Below are 20,572 nucleotides of genomic sequence, written 5' to 3'. Positions count from 1 at the left end.
GGACATGTGAAATATTTATTACATTCCCCATGGTACCTTGACAAATTCTATAAATATATGTCATCTTTAAATTGGTGACAGAATTCAAAAATGTATCTCCTCTCATTCTCCTAATCATCTCTATTTCAATTACATAATGAATAAAATATACTGGGTATGCCTGCCATAGCATATGGCCAACACCCTGATGTTCTCTGCTATCATATCATTTCCCCTGGAGTGTCCCCCAGCCCTCCCCTCACCCTGGTCTTATTCTGGATTCTGATTTCTGCCCACAGTGCTGATAAGATGATTTCCTCATTTCTCCCCACCAAAGAGAATAGGGCTAAGGTCAGATATAACAGCTTTTACCTTTCTTTACAAATGTCACTGGATGTCTAATGCTCTAAGAACAGGACAAGCACAACTGTGGTGGGGCAGCAGTAAAGAGGTAGAATAATGATGATGACAAAATACAGTATTAGAATTCTCTAAATCTAGGGTCCTATCCAAGCTAAGCTTGGGATGACCCAACATATTAATCCCAGACTGGTGTTTATTCACTCTTCCTTCATTTACGTAACTCAGTGCAAGGTACTGGGGATAAAACCATGTAATAAAGCAAGAGCCTCTGCCCTCAAGGAGTTCACCACAGACTTGGAAAGATGGAGCGATGGGGGAAGAGTAAACACTGCTTCTGCCGTTACTGATTCAGGGATACCCCATCAAGGTTGACATTGCCACAAAAGTGCCAGGACTTCCCCACAAGGGATATATTCCTATTTTCAAGTATGTGATGGTCTATTACATAGTAGAGAGTTAGACAATAGCAAGGGAGCTGCAAAGGGCAGAAGGCACAATAAGTATTGTTTAATTATTATAGATATTCGTAGAGTTAGCTGCCTCAGGACGTAGGGAACTAGCTCACTCCAGTGGAAGCATTTAAGGCTCTGAGCCCTTTGGCATTTGGCGCTTTCTTGAAAATCTCCTTCAAACTGTAGAACTCAAAAGGGAAGAAAGACAGGTCATCTCACGTACAAATCTGTCACTCCATCTGTCCTGGGACAGATATGTGGTGCCAGCTCAGTGCTGCCCTCAGGTCCTGGCCATTTGTCCCTCCTAGGCAGATGTTTGGCTTCTGGCTCAGGACTGGCTCTAGGACCTTGTCTTCTTATGTGTCCATTTTGGGGCAGCTATTTGCCCAGCCCATAGCCCCCCTTCCAGGCCCAGGTAATACCCTAGGCCTCCCAGGGAAAGAAGCTAAGCTGGGCCAGCTGCATCTCCTTTTGCAACTTTGTGATCTCCCAAAACACTGGCTTCATACTCTTATGCAACAGGTCTTGCTGGATGTAGCAGATGAAGGTGACAAAATTGCTCACTACTGTGATCCGAGCTAGAGAGGACGGTGAGATGTAGTGGTGGCTCTCAAAGTGACAGAGCCACATGCGGTACTGGCAGGTGTGGGCGCATATGTTGGCACCTCCACACTTAACTGTGTCCACTCTTACTGTGGCAGCATCTGCAAAGCCATGGGCTAGATGGTGAACATTTGTTGTCCTCCAGAATGGCCCACAACAGCACCAAGAAATCCCGCATTATAAAGTCCAGGCAAGGGCCCACATCCTCTGGGTACACCCTTCCAAGGAAGAAACAGGACTTGTCCGTGATATGCAATTCCCTCCAGGCTTAGAATTCTGCAAAAAGAGTCACACCCATTTCCCTGCCCCCTCATCCATGGCAATGGCATGTCCCACAGCGGGGCTCACGGCTGGGCAGAGGGAGCTTCTAGTGTTCCTGGCCCTTGTGGGGCCCAGTCTTAGTAGGGTTCAGCAGTTGCAAGTGGGGCTCATGGCTGGGAGAGGCTGGATGTGGATGTGATGACTGGCATCTTCAAGGCTGTCACGTCCGCCTGCAGCATGTCAATTCTACCCGTCACTTCCTTCAGCAGCTTTTCTGATGCCACCTATTTCATGAGAGCTTCTCATATCATCTTGTGGGCTTCCTCAGAAAGTCTGGCCATCAGCAACACCTCCAGCTCCTGCTCCAGTGGTTCCCACACCTCCCATAGCTGCTCATCGTCCTCATCTTTCAGCTTCAGCTCCTTTTGGGCTCTTCCTTCAGGAGCTCAGAGCCCTGCCCTTCTTGCTAATCTCCATGGAGATCTTGTAGGAATACCCCCCACAATATTAGAGAAGAGCTCCCTCCCACATTCATAATACTGAGCAGGATCCTTTACCACTCCCAGATCCTGAGATTCTGAAAGTGAAAAGACACAGTGCCTTAATAATGCTCATTTTAATAAAATTCTTGAAATGCTGCCTGCCACGTAGTAAGTACTCAACAAATGTTACCTACTATCATCATTGTCACCATTATTTCCTCAAGAGTGTGTAAACTAAGGGCAGGGATTCCATCATAAACTCCATTAGACCCACACAGAACCTAATTAATACAGTAACTTCCAAAGAGCAGATATGAAAAAAAAAATGGCTTTTTTTGCTATAAAATTTGCTATCATTTTAGATAAAGCTATAATTTTTTTACATAAACATTATGTGCTAATATTTCAAAGGAAATCTCATTCATTCTAGTTCTAGAAGGTTTTTGAATAGGCTTCCACAAGCAGGTAGAAAAACATGGGATTCAGTCTAAATACACCTAAAGAATAAAATTTCTTGTATATAAAATGAAATAAAAATACAGAAAAAAAAAGTTATTCCATTCAGCTCTAAATTACCAATACAAATGTGTCACAATTTGCATACCTGAAAAGAGAGGTACATAAACAACTGGGATTATTGTGACACATCTAAAAGAATTACATACCGGCCCAACATGTAAAAAAATATACATTTCAAAATACCTGAATGAAGCCAAGGAGCAAACCATGAGGATATCTATGGGAAGAGCATTCCAAGCCCAGAGAACTGAGTATAAAGGCCCTGAGGCAGAAATGTGCTTTCAGGAACACTGAGGAAGCTAGTATGGCTGAAGCTAAGTGAGCAGTTGTCATGCTGGGCTGTAACAAGATTATCACACCAGTTTCTGTTAAATTGCCCATGCAGATAAGCGGCAAGAAAATCTGAAAACAAGGCGTATTCAGGTATGACCAGGCAAGTCTGTTCACCAAAGTCAGCATGAAAATTTATCAGAATTTATCACTGGGGAAAACATGGACAGGATTCTCAGCAGAATACCAACAGTAGCCCCAAGATCAGCTGGCCAGGGGCTAACTGTTGATTGTGTAAGACAAATCCAGTTAGCACCTATCCTAATGCCTCCTTGGAAGTGCTGGGCTTAGTCTACATTCACGGCATACAGTGGACATAAGTGTTATATTAAGGATGTTGTGCCAAGAAAGGAAGCCGTGCCTAGAACTCTCCCCCAGAAGTAAAGTGTCTTGTCTCTGCTGCCTACAACCAGAACTCCTTTCCCCACCCTGGCAGACAACAAAATCCCTAATGTGACAAAATGAAACGTGGGCATGTCTAAACATTTCCCTTCTCTTTTCATCAGGATTTAAATTATCTGAACAGAGACCTACGAACTCTCTGAGAGACCCATCTCAATCCCCCATAGCAGGCAAACAAAGACTTCAGCTCTATAAGGTAAAGTAACAGAGAAAAGTCATGTCCAGTAGGTTCAAAGCAGAGGGGCAAACGTGGGAAATGAAATGTAGCACCCTTTAGGCAAGGGCCACAAGGCAAGAATATCTTTGGTTGACAGTCTCAAGGACATTCAGGTAACACTACATCTATTCACCCATTCAAAAACTATGAAATGTAAGTGCTGGGGAGACAACCTACTTGTCCCGGTTTTCATCCTAGTGGTAAGAGCATAACATAAATAAGTAAACAACAAATAAATAGTTACAAGTTATGAAAGAATTAGAATGCAGATGAAAAAAAGGTGTTATAATAAAGATGAATGGGTCCTCTTTCTTGAGATACTATGGGTCACAGAAACCTACACTGAGAAACTGACATCAGTGGTAGTACTAAAAGTAATAGTGATAAAAATAATACTAGTAGCTAAAATTTACCTGGCACATATAGCATACCAGGAAATTGCTACATGCTTTTTAGGGATTATCTCATTTGATTCTTACATAATATAATTGTACAGTTTTATCCCCATTTTATAGATGAGAATATAGGCATTGTTAATTTTTCCAAAGTCATTCAGATTGTAAGGAGAGCTGGGATTTCAACTATCAATTTGCATCTAGACCCCACATTTCTCATCGTTTTGTCATAAAGTTTGGACTTTAATGATGGGAAGAACAGTTCAAGTAGACAGACTGGCAAACTCAAAGACTTCAAGGCAGAAAATGTCAGACAGGTACCAGAAACTGAGAGAAGGCCAGAGTGAGGAAGTGAGCATCCTTAGATGGGGCCAGGTGTTAGGCCAGGGCCAGAGCACACAGAGAGGACTATAAAGGTGGGTAAAGAGTTTGAATATTACCAAAAACACAAAGGATTTCAAGCTGGAGAGTGGCGTGATATAATTTGTGATTATTTATTTATTTGTTTTTATTATTAGAGTTGCCAAGTAGAAAATGAATCAGAAAGGGGACAGAACAGACTGACAGGACATTATGACCAAGGTCCAGGTCACAGATGGTGGTGGCATGGATAGTAACTAAAGGCATCATGTTAGGAAGAAAATCCTCTGTTTCTCTAGTCTTAGCATCTAATCAAAACTTAAAATTTAGTAAATTTTTAAATCTGTGACTTCAGTACAAATAAATGATCAAATCTTCAATTTTTTTCATGTACACAATGGGAAAATAAGACATACTTCACAAGGTTAGTATGAACATCAAATATAATACTGTATGGAAGAGGTCTATACAAACACAATCTAACTTTGTATTTTAAATTTAGACCAAGACAATTAGATGTTCAAAACATACTGATTGTAAAAATTAAAACTATCTGATACAAAAAGTATGGAATGAAACAAGTGAAAAATCTCAAGCTCTATGAAAAACTCAAACATAAATAAAATTCCAGATACCCAGCAGGTACTTGCTATAGACTGAATTTTGTGTCCCCTCCAAATTCATATGTTAAATCCTAAGGTCCAAGGCAATGGTACTTGGAAATGGGGCCTCTGGGTGATAAGGTCATGAGGGTGGAGCCCTCGTGAATGAGATTAGTGACCTTATAAAAGAAACTCCAGAGAGCCCCCTTGTCTGTTCTGCCATGTGAGGACACAGCAAAAAGACAGATACCCGTAAACCAAGAGGTATTCCCCCATCAGACACCCACTCTACTGGCGCCTTGAACTTGGACTTGGCAGCCTCGAGAACTATGAGAAATAAATTACTGTTGTACAAAAGCCAACAATCTATGGTGTTTTGTTATAACAGCCCAAATGGACGAAGACAGAACTCTACTGTGACCAAGTATAGCACAGGAATTTCACCAAATAACAGAAATGTAAAAACCATAATAAACATTTAAATAGGTGTGATATTTTCTGTAATTTAAAATTTTCCCTTCAATGATTTTCTTATTTTCATCAACACATTCAGGGGAAAAAAGAAAACTAAAATTTTTTGTAATGAAAAATTTTACAATTAGACTTAAGACTTAGAAATATAAACACAATATCTTAAGTTGATTTTTTTCAGATTACCAAAAATCAACAAGAATCAGTGAGTCAAGGATTTATAAGGCATTATTTTTATTATTAAGCATTTTCTCAGTATTAATACTCCAAGATGGTTAATATTGCCCTGGAGACTTTCCAGAGTATACATTTCATGGAAAGGAGAAATAAAATTTTCTATTTATAATATAACATGAAAGAAGAAAGTTGTATTTTAATATACACTGTTACAATATTCATAATTAAAATAGCTGCCAAAATGAACATTCAATTTATTTTTTTTATCTCTTTTCCTTTGCATCTTGTAATAGCAGCTCAGTGGAAATAACCATTTCAGCCTCCAAATGAAATAAATTTGGATAATTGGAGCCCAGTCAATTGCCATTCCACTCTACTACAAATGGAGAAAATAATATACTTAACTAAACAGGGCACAAAAATGTATCACATCAGTCTCTATGCATGTCAGAACATCTGAAGTTCATCAAAATAAATAATGTTTGTATTCATATTATAAACAATGCATAAATATAATTTATGCTATTTGGAAATTCTAAAATGTGAGATAGATAAGCAGATGAATGCTTTTTAAACCAAAAAGTTGGAGGAAGTAATACAAACAATTTCAGTAGATATTAGTATAATATTCTAAATATACAACTTCTTCAATATTAGTAGAAACTATGGATAATTTCTCTAAGTTTACTTTTCAGGAAGCTTTTTTCCAATCTGGATTTATATATTATTCCCACTGCCCTTTGGTAATACCACTAAGAAATTCTAAGATAAATATTAACAGTCATATTATATTGATGAATCACTGTATACATTAGATTTGATCATTACATCTGTCTCTAAATTTTTGGTGAACAGAAGCACCTGGGTGGCTCAGTCGGTTAAGCATCTGACTCTTGATCTCAGCTCAGGTCTTGATCTCAGAGTCATGAGTTCAAGCCTTGTGTGAGGCTCCACACTGGGCATGGAGCATACTTAAAAAAAATTAAGTAAAAATTTAAAATAAAAAAGGACTCTCACAGAGCCCCTACTATATAAACTTCCAGGCACAGAAGAAAATTTACTGATCTCTAAAACCCCATGTTTTAATAACCTTCTCCTCTTTCTGAAATGCCTTCCACCTAATAATGTCCTATTCATTCCTCAAGATCCTTTACAAATAAAATCTCATGGGACCTTATTCATTTGGGTTCAATTACACCTAAAGTGTATTTCTGTAAGCTTACCAAGCATTCTATTATCGGTTCCCTCTTTGTCTCTCCCATTAGTCCAGGAGCTCCACAGGAGCCACGACAGTCTTTATATCTACTATGTCTGCTGAATGAAAAATGAACAAAGGTATAGCCTACTCAGATGAAATAGAGCAAGACCCTTACTTTCCTTGTTCTAAACAGATTTTGGTTAGCACAGTTCAAGATCATATATGCTTTCTTTTGGGCAGGTGCAAAAAGAAAGCCTTTTTCAAGGCCCAACACTTATTCACATACATGACTATATTTTTTTCATTATATCTGAAAGCAAAATAATCTAAACAGACAAGCAAAGACTTTTACACTTGACCTTAATCAATCCAATCACTCTTTCCAGTATGTTAAAATCTTTCAGGATATTGAAGTGTTCAGTGTATTAGCTATCTTTCCCATTTTCCAAAGGCCTACCTGAAGCTACATAAATTTGCTATTTGCAACTGCTTAGCCCTACTTGTGACACTGAGAGTACATGCTTACTCAGCAGTCATTGTTAACTACCAGTTTAGCAAGGCACAAAATTCTAATTTGAAAATCATTTCCTCAGATCTTGGGGAAAATTTTCCATTGTCCTCTAATTTTTTGTACTAACATCAAACAGGCTCTTTTAATATCCACAACTAGGACACCTCATTTCCTTGAAAGCCCTGTCTCCACTGGTCTTCTTGCATCTTCACAATCCACTCCCCAAGGTCATATCTTGTCCGATTACCTTGTCTTTATCAGAATCTGCAGTTCCTCTGAACCCTGATATCAACATCTCATTCATTCTCTGACCACCACCACCTTTTATTCTTCTAGTTCAAATTGTTCTACAACTCCCACTATGCCACTTCTGAAACCTTATTAAGACTCGTGATCCATTTAACCCATTAATTTTCACCACGTATCAGTTTTCTCTAATCTTTATTTCTCTTCTTATCAGCTTAAATTTGGTAGCCCACTATTATAATCATTCTCATAAAAATATTTTACTTGCAATTACCTGTTTCAAAGTTCCAGTCCTGACTTTAGTTGCTTGGATGCTAATAAACAAATCACTGCCAGAGAAAATTGTCTAAGGATGACTTGGTTTCATTTCAAAATTCAGTATCTGAAACTTCAAATGGGTACTCAAAATTGCCTTATCCTTTCCTGAGTTTGCTTTCTTATTTTCCAAGACACCAATGTCATACCTTTTTTTTCAAATCTAGACACCATCAGAGCTCCTTTATCATCCCAACAACAAATCTACAAAATCTCTCTGGACCTACATCCAATCCTATCACAATAAATTTACAAAGGCCTATCCTTCAATCTCCCCTGCCCCCAAGCTCTACAACCCACATCCTTTCTTCTTCTCAAGGACATCGTTGTTTTGTGAGTCCCCTTCTTTTTCCTGATCATCAGCCTCTCCCACTGAACTCAATCTTTTCACAATTATCGAAGCATGTTCTAATAGTGCTCATTTTAAAACAAAACAAGGGCGCCTGCATGGCTCAGTTGGTAAAGCATCTGCCTTTGGCTCAGGTCATGATCCCAGGATCCTGGGATGGAGTCCCTATCAGGCTCCTTGCTCAGCAGGGAGCCTGCTTCTCCCTCTGCCTCTGCCTGCCACTCCCCCTGCTTGTGCTCTCTCTCTCTCTGTCAAATGAATAAATAAAATCTTTTTTAAAAATTAAAAAATAAATAAAGCAAAACAAAACCCACAACTCTTTCAGCTATATCTCACTTCTGAATTAGTGAATTTGGTTGTCTAATTCTTTTTTTTTTAAGACTTTATTTATTTATTTATTTAAGAGAGAGAGAGAGCACAAGTGGAGGGGAAAGGCAGAGGGATATGGAGAGGGAGAAGCAGTCTCTCAGCTAAGCAGGTAGCCCAACGTGGGGATGGATCCCAGGACCCTGAAATCATGACCTGCGCTGAAGGCAGACACTTAACCGACGGAGCCACCCAGGCAACCCTTGGTTGTCCAGTTCTTAGTGAAAATACTAGATACTAAAAACTTGTAACACTAGATACTCTAAATTTCTCCTTGGATTAAGCTGATGCTTACACGGCACTGATTTGTGCTGAGATAGTACTATATTTAGTAAATTGAATTCATCATTATTTTTAAAGCTCTATGAAATTTGTTACACATAAATTGTAATCACATAACATTATAATTATAAAAATAACCTACAGAGACAGTACTGAAGAAGTTGTCCTTGTGAATTCAGAAATTTCATTTTGGACTCAGCATCAGTAATGGTTGTGCATCTCCTAAACAACTTACTTGATTTTATCCTTTGACCATCCTGAAAACTGGAACTAAAATGTTTTCTTATCATTTTGAGTCTGTACCCCATGGACTGTACAGTATATGTTTCTGAATATTAATCTTATTCATATCTTTTTTTTTTAAAGATTTTATTTATTTATTTATTTGACAGAGATAGAGACAGCCAGCGAGAGAGGGAACACAAGCAGGGGGAGTGGGAGAGGAAGAAGCAGGCTCATAGCGGAGGAGCCTGATGTGGGGCTCGATCCCACAACGCCGGGATCACGCCCTGAGCCGAAGGCAGACGCTTAACCGCTGTGCCACCCAGGCGCCCCAATCTTATTCATATCTTTATTAATTTCCTGCTCTTATTTTCTGTGTTTCCTTCAACTATTTATTTTCACCTTTCATATTCTAGAAACTTGTAAACTATTTTTAATCCTTGAAGAAATAAGTGGAATAAGGCAAGGTATAAATAGAGTACAGATAAAGATCAGAATAGAAACAGAAGGAAACCTGGGTGGCTCAGTTGGTTGAGCATCCATCCAACTCTTGATTTTGGCTCGGCTCATGATCTCAGGGTCCTGAGAACGAGCCCCACATCAGGCTCCATGCTCAGCAGGGAGTCAGCTTGAGATTCTCTCCCTCTCCCTCTGCCCCTTCCCCTAGTTCATGTGCTCAGTTTCTCTCTCTCTCTCAAATAAATTAATTAATTTTAAAAATGAAACAACTAATGAAGCATTGAACACTACATCAAAAACTAATGATGTATTATATGTTGTCTAATTTAAATAAATAAGTAAATAAATAAATAAATAATGAAACAAGACAAAAAATAGAAACAGATAAGAAACACCAAGAAAAATATAGAGAGAAAGGAGGGGGAGGAAGGTGAGAGAATAAGTCACTGGAAATGGAGCTTAAGAAAGTAGCATGGCAGCATATACAAGCGCTTAGGCAATAGCATATTTCTTCTGAAATCCCACTGTACTGAATCAGTCAAAATAATCGACCTTTAAGTACAAATATTGACCATTCTGCTTATAAAAATACTTGATCTCATAAAATTTTACCTTATTACTTTTAACAACTTTACAGAGGTATAATTGATATACAAAAAACTGCATGTATTTAATGTTTAAAATTTGATGAATTTGGACATATGCATACACTTGTAAAACTATCACTACAATCAAGGTAACAAACATAGCCATCACCTGTCTTAATATTTTCAATTTAGGACTCTGGAAATCATTTTCAGAAATTTCTCTAGTAAAGAGTGTTTCTTCTAAGTATTTCTATCTTCAACACTTTGTTTTTCCAGAATTCACATAATAAATTCTAATTACACTAAAGCACTATTCTATTTTCTGAAAATAAAAACCTGTTCAGTTCCCCCAGAGAATGTGATTTGATATCTTAGACATGAACTGCATTTGCTTTTCTCTTGTCTGCTTTGGCTGACCTATAACTAATCAGGAAATTGAACTACAATTACCATCGGCACACTTCAAGACTTGGTTAATTATCAGGCAGGTTTTAAAAAGAGATGATTATGTGGAGCCCACAGGAATAACTACCCAATATCCAAAGGCAACTTACAAAGCACTTCGTTATTTACTAGGGAAAAAATATTGGGTTCTTTCCATATATAGGATTTTTCTGTCAACTCAGATTTCTAGACCAAAAACTATGTGCTTTTCACAAAAAAGAAAGATGCCAAACATAGAGTGGGTACAAATTACTTCATTCCTTTCTTGGGGATAAACACTATGATACAGCAGGAAAGCGCACAATATGTGCCTCAACCCCAGAAAACCACTCTCTTCATACCTACCTCCCTTTATCACCAAAGGGCATTTTCTAGGTAGAATTCTGTGTGTCATTGAAGCCAAAAAACCTTCAGGGAATCATAATAGCTACTTTTCAGGTTTCAGTTTATATAGCTCATTTGGTTCCTTATTTAAAAGGTCCTTATTATTTCGTCTGTCTGTCCATTCTATGGCTATGAAGGCACTGCCATATATTCAGATGAATGTGAGTAAATCAGTTATATACCTGGATATTTGGTGAAATTTAGAAATTTTAAGGTAATCATAGCCAACAGCTATGTTCTAAGACATACCTTATCTGAAAAAGGACAAATTAGGACATAAGTATTCCCACTTGCACCAAGAATAACTCTTTGCCTTTTTTTAGTAACCTCAATTTCAGATTCATCATACGGCATCATCAACTGAAGTCAAACAGATGTGTACAATTTCCCAAGGAAACGTTGGCAACAAATTTTTAGTTTAACTACAGAGAACAGTTTAATAAAGAGAAATGTACTAAAATAATTCCATCATTGAACTGAAGATTAAATCTAATCAAAGCAGAATGGTGCCAATGCAAAAAGGACTGCAATCATGATCAGTCAAAAAGGGCATGAAAAGTACAGAATCCTCTCATTCTTTTTAGAATTTTCTTTGATTTCTATGCCTTATTGTAGAATTTTTAGTTGTATCCAAGTCTATTTCACCAGCCACCAATCTATATATTCCAGAACTGTACAATTGTTAGTTTCTAAAATAGGAATGTGTTTATATTCCTCCTGCTAACACCTTCATTTTTCAAAAGGGATATGTCCTTATTTTTCTATAACTTCTGATCATGCAAGAAATAACCAACTAAAACTGCAAATGCATAAAGTAGAAAGTGGAAGCCCATTTCACAAACTGCAGAGATTTTAAAATTAGAGTGTACTCAGCCAAACTTTTTTAACATATAAATATCAATATATGCATTTATTCACCCTAATACCCTTAGTGTTCCTAAAATTCGTTAAACACAAACACTTAATATTTACTTTATTTCCATGAAGGTGTATATAACTCAATGAGTTTAGCAGCTTCAGTATCCCACATCCATCAGAAGTCAGTTTTACATTGAATAGTTTCAACTATTATTCTCATATGAAGCAACCAAATCAATGAAGAATATTTACATCTGAAATTCAAACTTGAATATATAATTACTATTTTTCATTCTAAGATTAGTGTCAGCAAAAGCTATTCACACTTTCACTTTCATCTTTGCCAATGTCCAAAAGGAAGATATATGAATACATATACACACACAAATTAATTCCAGTTTCTAGTAGTTCCTAAAACCTAGTTCAGCATATACCTATCTCAACAATATTTTCAATTCTTTAAATTGCTCTCTCAAATTCTCCTAATCCCCAAAACCAAAGTTACATATCTCTAATAAAACAGAATCCTAGCTTGTAACTTTTATGTCCCAAATACGTAGTACCATGGCTCCTAGTTTTTAATAACTAACTGAACACATCCTTTCCAGAAATCCTTGACGTGATAATGATCTATGATGTAGTATCTTCAATAGAAAACGTCAAAAGCAATAATACCATAGTTTTACTTACGAGAGGTTTTAGAAGCAAGAAGAGTGACTCGGGACCCTCCTAAGAAGCGAAAACCCATTACATTCACCTGATCGTCTTCTGACTGACTGGCAAAGCCTACAAAGAAAAGAAAAACAAAGGTCACCTTATATAACCACAAAGAAAAACACTTAATATTTGAAATAGGAAGTTTAGTTGATGACAAGTATTTTTTGTCACCAGTCATGCTGAAAGCCCATGTATGAATTAGAATATATAAGCTGATTTCCATGGTAATTCCCAAATGCTTAAATCTCTCCCTCACAATAACACTCTGAATCATTTAATCTCCTTCCTTCTACTGCTTCATTCTAGGTTTGAGGCAGGAAACGCACAAGATAAATCTAGTGCACCTGTCACACCAGAAAGCAAGGAAACTACCGGTGACTAGTAGAGTAGTACGAAAGTAAAAGCCAACTTAAAGAGATTAACTGGCTAGAGATGAAAATATTTGAGTATCAAAAAAGTGAAACACATCAAAAATATTTAAAGAACACATGTTCATATTGATACTAAAAATGAAAAAGGCCAAATGTTCACTAATGGAGGCTTCTAGAGAATCAACTCAATATTTTAAAAATCAGTAAGACAAAGAACCAAACATTTATCCAGATGATCCTACTCAAACTGCACCTTATAGCCAACAGTAGATAAGGGAAAAGTTCTCTGTATAGAAATAAGCTAGCAAAATATTAAAGAAAGCTTGAAAGAAATAGATATCATTTTTCAACCTCAATAAATTTAATGGATCTCAGCATTAAAATCAATGGTTGTTCCATAAATGAGTGATTAAGGAGGGCACATATTGCATGGTGCACTGGGTGTTATATGCAAATAATGAATCGTGGAACATTGCATCAAAAACTGGGGATGTACTGTATCGTGACTAATATAACAAAATAAAAATTATTTAAAAAATAAAACAAAATAAAATAAAATCAATGGTTGTTAACATACAAAAAAAGAGAGAGAGAGAGAGAGAGAGAGAGAGAAACAGATAATATGTACTCCCTGCTGAAAGTATATACTACCAATTCATGGGAGCAGTGTGGTCAAAATAATCAATCCTGACTCTAATACCTCTAGGTGCAACTACCAGTTAACAGGCAATAAAGTGGACAGAGAAACTATTAAACATCACAGGGATGTAATCAGCAAAATTCAGAGTGTGGGAAACTCACAGAAAAAATAATCTTACTCTTCAACAAATCAACTGAAAATTAAAAAGAGAGAAGGGGGAAACCTATAGAAGAAGAGATAACAAAAAATTTATATCAAAAACTGCAATAAATGAACCACATTTGAATCCTGACTCAAAAACAAATAAAAATTGTAACAATGAAGACTTTCACTTCAGGCCAAGGTGAGGAAACCAGGACCAAATTTGCCCTTCTACTTATAACAACTAAAAAATGGGACAAAATATATGAAACACTTTCGAAGAAAATGGAGGCCAGGAAATGACCAACAATGATCCCTGACAAAGAACAAAGTGAACCCTATGAATGCCCCAGCATACTTCCTAGAGAAAATTTCCAAGCCACAACACAGGGAGGGGTAACCCAGGTGCAACCTAACATTCTTCCCAAGTTGAAGAGTTGGGAGTCTGGGAAGGCTAAAGTATCAAAAGTTCACAGGACAGAGTATCAGAGAGGAGAGAGTTACAAAGAGAAGAAAAAAATACTTGAGAAAATAATGACCAAAATTTTGCAAATTGGATGAAAATTATAAACTACAGATCAAAAAATCTTAACAAACCCCAAGCATAAGAAAAATAAAAATAAAACAAGGGGCACCTGGGTGGCTCAGCTGGTTAAGCATCCGACTCTTGGTTTTGACTCAGGTCATGATCTCATCGGTCATGACATCAAGCCCCAGGCTCAAGGGGAAGTCTGCTTGAAGATTCTCTCCCTCTACCCATCCCCCAAGAATGCATGTGTTCTCTCTCTCTCTCAAATAAATAAATCTTAAAAAAAAAAAGCAAAACAAAACAAAAAACAATATGAAGGAACACCAAAATTAAATTGCTCAAAGAAAAAAACCTTAAAAGCAGCCGAAGGAAAAATGTGAAGTTACATACAGAAGAACAGCATATGTCTTGTCAATGAAATGCCAGAAAATAGTGGAGCAATCTTTAAAAATTAAAAGAAAAAAACTGTCAACCTACAATTCTTTACTCAATGAAAATATCTTCCAAAAAGATGAAAAAAAAAACATTTTCAGACATAAGAAAACGAAAAAAATCAACGGTATCTATGCACTAAAAGAAATGTTAAAGAAGAATTTCCAAAAAAAAAAAAAAAAAAGGAAATTGATACCAGATGGATATCTGGTTCTGCAAAAAGGCATGAAGAGCAGTAGAAAAGGCGATTACATGTGTAAATATATAAAATTATTGTCCTTATTACTAATATATCTTAAAAAATAATCAACTGTTTAAAGCAAAATTTATAACAATGTATTATAAGTTAAAATACATGTGGATATAAAAAATAAGACAACAAGAGCACAAAGGCTGAAAGGGGTGAAACGGAAGTAGAATATTGCATGATTCTTATACTATATGTGATGCACTATAACATCACCTAAAGATAGACTGTGGTAAGCTAAATACATACACTGTATCATGCATCCATGTATTTTTAATGGGGAAATACTGCCTCAAGGGGGCAAAAATCGATTCATGGAGCTCAAAAAAAATCTTACTCATTTAATCTATAAAAACAGACATTCATATAGAATATGAACAGATCCACAGGATATCTGTGCTACTGAAAATGTATGGAGAAGTTAATTAGGGAAAAAGATGTCTAAAAAGGCTTTTTGGGAGAGCGATAATAAAAGAAAGGTTGAGAAACACTGCTACAAAACATTGCTATAAACATTGCTATTGATCAAAGAAACAACTAAAATAACACTAGATGTTATAGTGAATAATACAATAAAGGAGGTAAAATGGAATCACAAAATACACTCAATCCAAAGAATGCAGAAAAGACAAAACAAAACCAAAAAAAGGAGCAAATTAAAAACAGAGAGCAAGATGACAGATTTAAAACCAACCATACCCATAATCACATTAAAAGTAAATGGTCTGAATACCCCATTGAAGGCAGATACTTTCAGATTAGATTTAAAAAGGCAAGGCTCAACTGTATGCTACCTATAAGAAACCTACTAAACATAAAAATGTAAATAAAAGTAAAAGAAGAAAATACACAAACCCTTGTAACACTAGGCAAAAGAAAGTTGGGATACCTATACCTATATATTATAATATATATATAAACCAAATAGATTTCAGAGCAAAGAATATTAACAAGGATAAAGGACCATTTCATTATAATCAAGAGAATATAACAATCCTAAACTTTTATGCACCTAAAACAAAGCCTTAAAATAACCGAAGCAAAAACTGACAGATCCTCAAAAAGAGAAACAGATGTATCCTAGCTGAAGATTTCAACACCCTATTCTCAATAAATGACACAAGTAAACAGAAAATTAGTAAGAATATAGAAGATTAAAAATACTATCAGAAAACTTGCTTTAACTGACATTTATATAAAATTCCACCCCACAATGGCAAAAAAAAATCCATAATTTCAAATGCACGCAGAACATTTATAAAGACAGTCCTAACATTTATAAAAGCAGACTTTAAATAAGTATCAATAAACTTAAAAAGATTCAAATCATACAAAGTATGTTCTCCTACCACAATGAAATTGAGTTACAAGTCAATAACAAAAAGATCTATGGACACTCCCCAAGTGTTTGGAAACTATATACCATACTTCTAAATAGCACTACGGTCAAAAAAGAAATGAAAGGAAAAGTTTTAAAGTGTTTTAAACTGAATGAAAATGAAAACACAACATTTTATAATTCGTAGGATGCAATTAGGGCAGTACTTAGAGGAAATTTTAAAGCATTATCCAAGTATATTTTTAAAAGAATAATCTCTGCTTTCACCTTAAGAAACTAGAAAAAGAGCAAATTAAACCCAAAGTAAGCAGAAGAAAGGAAAATCAGAAAAAAAACAAAAAATGGAAAATGAAAAAGAATAAAACCAAAAGTTGTTTTTTTGAAAAGACAGATAAAATGGATAAATTTCTCATCAACAGACCAGGAAAAAAAAAAAAAAAAGACACAATTTACCAATCCTTTTTTTTTTCTTTTTAAGAGATAGAGAAAGAGAGTAAGCAGGGGAGGGGCAGGGGGAAAGGGAGAGAGAATCATAAGCTGGCTCCCTGCCCAGCATGGAGCCTGATGTAGGGTTCAACCTCATGACCCTGAGAGCATGACCTGAGCCTAAATCAAGAGTCAGACACTTAACCGACTGAGCCAACCAGGCGCCCCTACCAATACTATTCATGAGTGAGTTGTCATCACTACAGATTCTATAGATATTAAAAGGATAATATGGACATATTATGAACAATCTTATGCCAGTACATTTAACAATTCAGATGAAATGGAGACATTTCTTGAAAGACATAAACTAACAAGGCTCACTCAATAAGAAATAGATAACCTGAATATTCCTATATCTTCTGAGGAAATTGAATTTGTAGTTTAAAAACTATCCCATAGTGAAAACTTTAGGTCTCTGGTGAATTCCACCAAATATTTAAGCAAGAAATAATACCAGATCTACACACTCTTAAAAAAAATTAAAAAGAAAATATTTCCCAACTCTTTCCTTAAACTCCACAATAATGACACATAATTATAAAGAAATAAAATTATAGATCGGGGTGTCTGGGTGGCTGAGGTGGTTAAGCATCTCACTCTTGATTTCGGCTCAGGTCATGATCTCAAGGTCTTTAGAATGAGCCCCACATCAGGCTCCGTGCTCAGCGGGGAGTCTGCTTGAGATTCTCTCCCTCTCCCTCTGTCCCCCAGCCCTCGTCCCCGCTCACACACGCTCTCTCTCTTTCTCTCTCAAATAAATCTTTAAAAAACAAGAAATAAAATTACAGATTAATATCCTTCATGAACACAGATGTAAAAATTCTACACTAAAGGTTACCAAGTTGAATAAATAGTATACTGAAAGGATAATACATCTTTCAGTGTGATTTATCTCAAGAATGCACAATTATGCTAAAGTCCAACAATTAATCAATGTACACACTTATGAGCATAGCATAATATATAGAGTTGTTGAATCACTATCCTGTACACCTGAAACTAATGTAGCACTGTGTCAACTATACTTAAAGTCAAGGGGCGCCTGGGCGGCTCAGTTGGTTAAGTGTCTGCCTTCGACTCAAGTCATGATCTCAGGGTCCTGAAATCAAGTCCCGTGTTGGGCTCTCTGCTCAGTGGGGAGCCTCCTTCTCCTTCCCTCTCTGCCCCTCCCCACTGCTTGTGCACTTGCTCTCTCTCCCCCTCTCTCTCAAATAAATAAAATCTTTAAAAAATTAAAATAAAGTAAAAAATTTTTTTAATTTTAATAAGTCAAAAAATGTATCAGTGTAATCCACCTATAAACAGCCTAAAGAAGAAAATAATACAAATATCTCAAATGATGTAGAAAAAGCTTTGAAAAAATTCAATATAAAACAAACTCTCAGCAAACTTGGTATAGAAGAGAACTTCCTCAAATGGTATAGGACATCTACAGACTACCTACAACTAAAACATAATGGTGAAAGACTGTCCCAGAGGTTTTAGCCAAGATAAAAAGCTAGCAAGAAACAAACAGAATCTCTAGATTGGAAAGGAAGAAGTAAAATGGTTTTCATTTGCAGATCACATAATCTTTATGTAGAAAATCTGAATGAATCTACAAAAAGGCTAGTAGGACCAGCAAGTAGTTTAACACTGTTGTGTAATGTAAGATTGATATACAAAACCCAGTGGTATTTCTACATACAGGCATACATACCTCACAGATACTGTGGGTTTGGTTCCAGAACACCATAATACACTGAATATTGCAAAAAAGAAAGTAAAATGAATTTTTTGGTTTCTCAGTGCATATAAAACTTACGTTTACCCTATACTGTAGTCTATTAATTATGCAACATTATGTCTAAAAATACAATGTACATGCCTTAATTAAAAAAGACTTCATTGCTAAAAAATGCTAACCATCATCCGAGCTTTCAGTAAATGTGACTTTTTGTTGGTGGAAGGTCTTGCCTCAGTGTTGATGGCTGCTGACTGACTGATCAGGATGGAGGTTGCTGAAGGTTTGGATAGTTGTGACAATTTCTTAAAATAAGGCAACAATGAAGTGTCTCGCATCCTTTCACAAAAGATTTCTCTGTAGCATACAATACTGCTTAATAGAATTTTACCCACAGTAGAACTTCTTTCAAAATTGGAGTCAATCCTCTCAAACCTTCCAACTGCTTTATCAACTAAGTTTGTGTAATATTCTAAATCCTTTGGTATCATTTCAACAATCTTCACAGCATCTTCACCAGGAACAGATTCCATCTCAAGAAACCTCATCAATAAGAAGCAACTCCTCATCCCTTATGATCTCTTTATCATGAGATGGCAGCAATTCAGTCACATCTTCAGGCTCCACTTCTAATCCCAGTTCTCTTCCTATTTCCACCACATCTGCAGTTACATCCTCCACTGAAGTCTTAACCCTGCAAGTCGCCCATGAGGGCTGAAATCAACTTCTTCCAAACCGTTGCTCATGTTGGTATCTTGACTTCTTTCCATGAATCAAAATTGTTCTGGAATAATGAATTCTTTCCACAAGGTTTTCAATTTACTTTTCCCAGATCCATCAGAGAAATCACTCTCCATAGCAGCTACAGCCTTAAGAAATGTATTTTTTAAATAATAAGACTTGAAAGTTGAAATGACTCCTTGATCGATGGCTGCAGAATGGATATTGTGTTAGCAGGCATGAAAACAACATTAACCTCATTGTCTATCTCCACCAGAGCTCTTGGGTGACCAGGTGTACTGTCAATAAGCAGTAATATTTTGAAAGGAATTTTTTTTTTCTGAGCAGTTCTCAAGAGCGGGTTTAAAATATTAAGTTAACCATGTTGTAAACAGATGTGGAGTCATCCAGGCTTTGTTGTTCCATGCATAGATCACAGGCAGAGTAGATTTAGCATAATTCTTAAGGGTCCTAGGATTTTTGGAACAGTCAGTAAACACTGGCTTTAACTTAATCACTAGGTGCATTAGCCCCTAACAAGAGGTCAGCCTGTCCTATGAAGCTTTGAAGCCAGACACTGACTTCTCCTCTCTAACTATGAAAGTCCTAGATGGCATCTTCTTCCAATATAAGGCTATACATCTACACTGAAAATCTGTTGTTTATTGTGGCCACCTTCATTAATTATCCTAGCTAGATCTTCTGGAAAACTTGCTACAGCTTCTACATCAGCTCTTGCTGCTTCCACTTTGTACATTTATATTATGGAGATGACTCCTTTCCTTAAACCTCATGGAACAACCTCTGCTAAACCAAATTCTTCTTCTGCAGCTTCCTCACCTCTCTCAGCCTTCACAGAATGGAAGAGGGTTAGAACTTAGCCCCAGATTAAGGTTTCGCTTAAGGGAATGTTGTAGTTGGTATGGCCCTCTATCTAGACCACTCAAACTTTCTCCATATCATCAATAAAGCTGTTTTGCTTTCTTATCATTCATGTGTTCACTGAAGTAGACTTTTAATTTCCTTCAAGAACGTTTCCTTTGCATTCACAACTTGGCTAACCATTTGGTGAAAGAGGCCTAGCTTTTGACCTATCTCTACTTTTGTGACTGCCTTTCTCCTTAAGATTAATCATTTCTAATTTCTGGTTTAAAGTGAGAGACATGTGACTCTTTCTTTTACTTAAACACTTAGAGGTTACCATAGGGTTATTAATATGCCTAATTACAATATTGTTGTGTCTCACGGCATACGTAGGCCTGAGGAGAGACATAAAGACAGAGGAATGGCCAGGGGAGCAGTCAGAACACACACAATATTTATCAATTAAGTTTACCACCTTATATAGGAGTGGTTCATGGTACCCCAAAACAATTACAATGGTAACATC

General features: G+C 36.5%; 1 protein-coding gene and 1 pseudogene across 5 annotated transcripts in view; both read right to left on the bottom strand.

Moving 5' to 3' along the window:
- Positions 1-20,572, bottom strand: part of BBS9 (Bardet-Biedl syndrome 9) — a 416,531-nt gene that overhangs the window by 209,525 nt on the left and 186,434 nt on the right. For all 5 annotated transcript variants that reach the window (XM_026509007.4, XM_026509016.4, XM_026509017.4 and 2 more), the window contains one exon: positions 12,525-12,620. In XM_026509007.4, coding sequence (XP_026364792.2) covers positions 12,525-12,620 — 96 coding nt within the window. The remainder of the gene's footprint in view (positions 1-12,524; positions 12,621-20,572) is intronic.
- Positions 282-11,330, bottom strand: LOC113265674 (guanine nucleotide exchange factor for Rab-3A-like; annotated as a pseudogene).

This window comes from Ursus arctos, unplaced genomic scaffold, assembly GCF_023065955.2.
Source record: "Ursus arctos isolate Adak ecotype North America unplaced genomic scaffold, UrsArc2.0 scaffold_3, whole genome shotgun sequence".
Classification (NCBI taxonomy): domain Eukaryota; kingdom Metazoa; phylum Chordata; class Mammalia; order Carnivora; family Ursidae; genus Ursus; species Ursus arctos.
The sequence above is the reverse complement of the archived record's forward strand: the minus strand, read 5'-3'. Positions and strand labels throughout refer to the sequence as shown.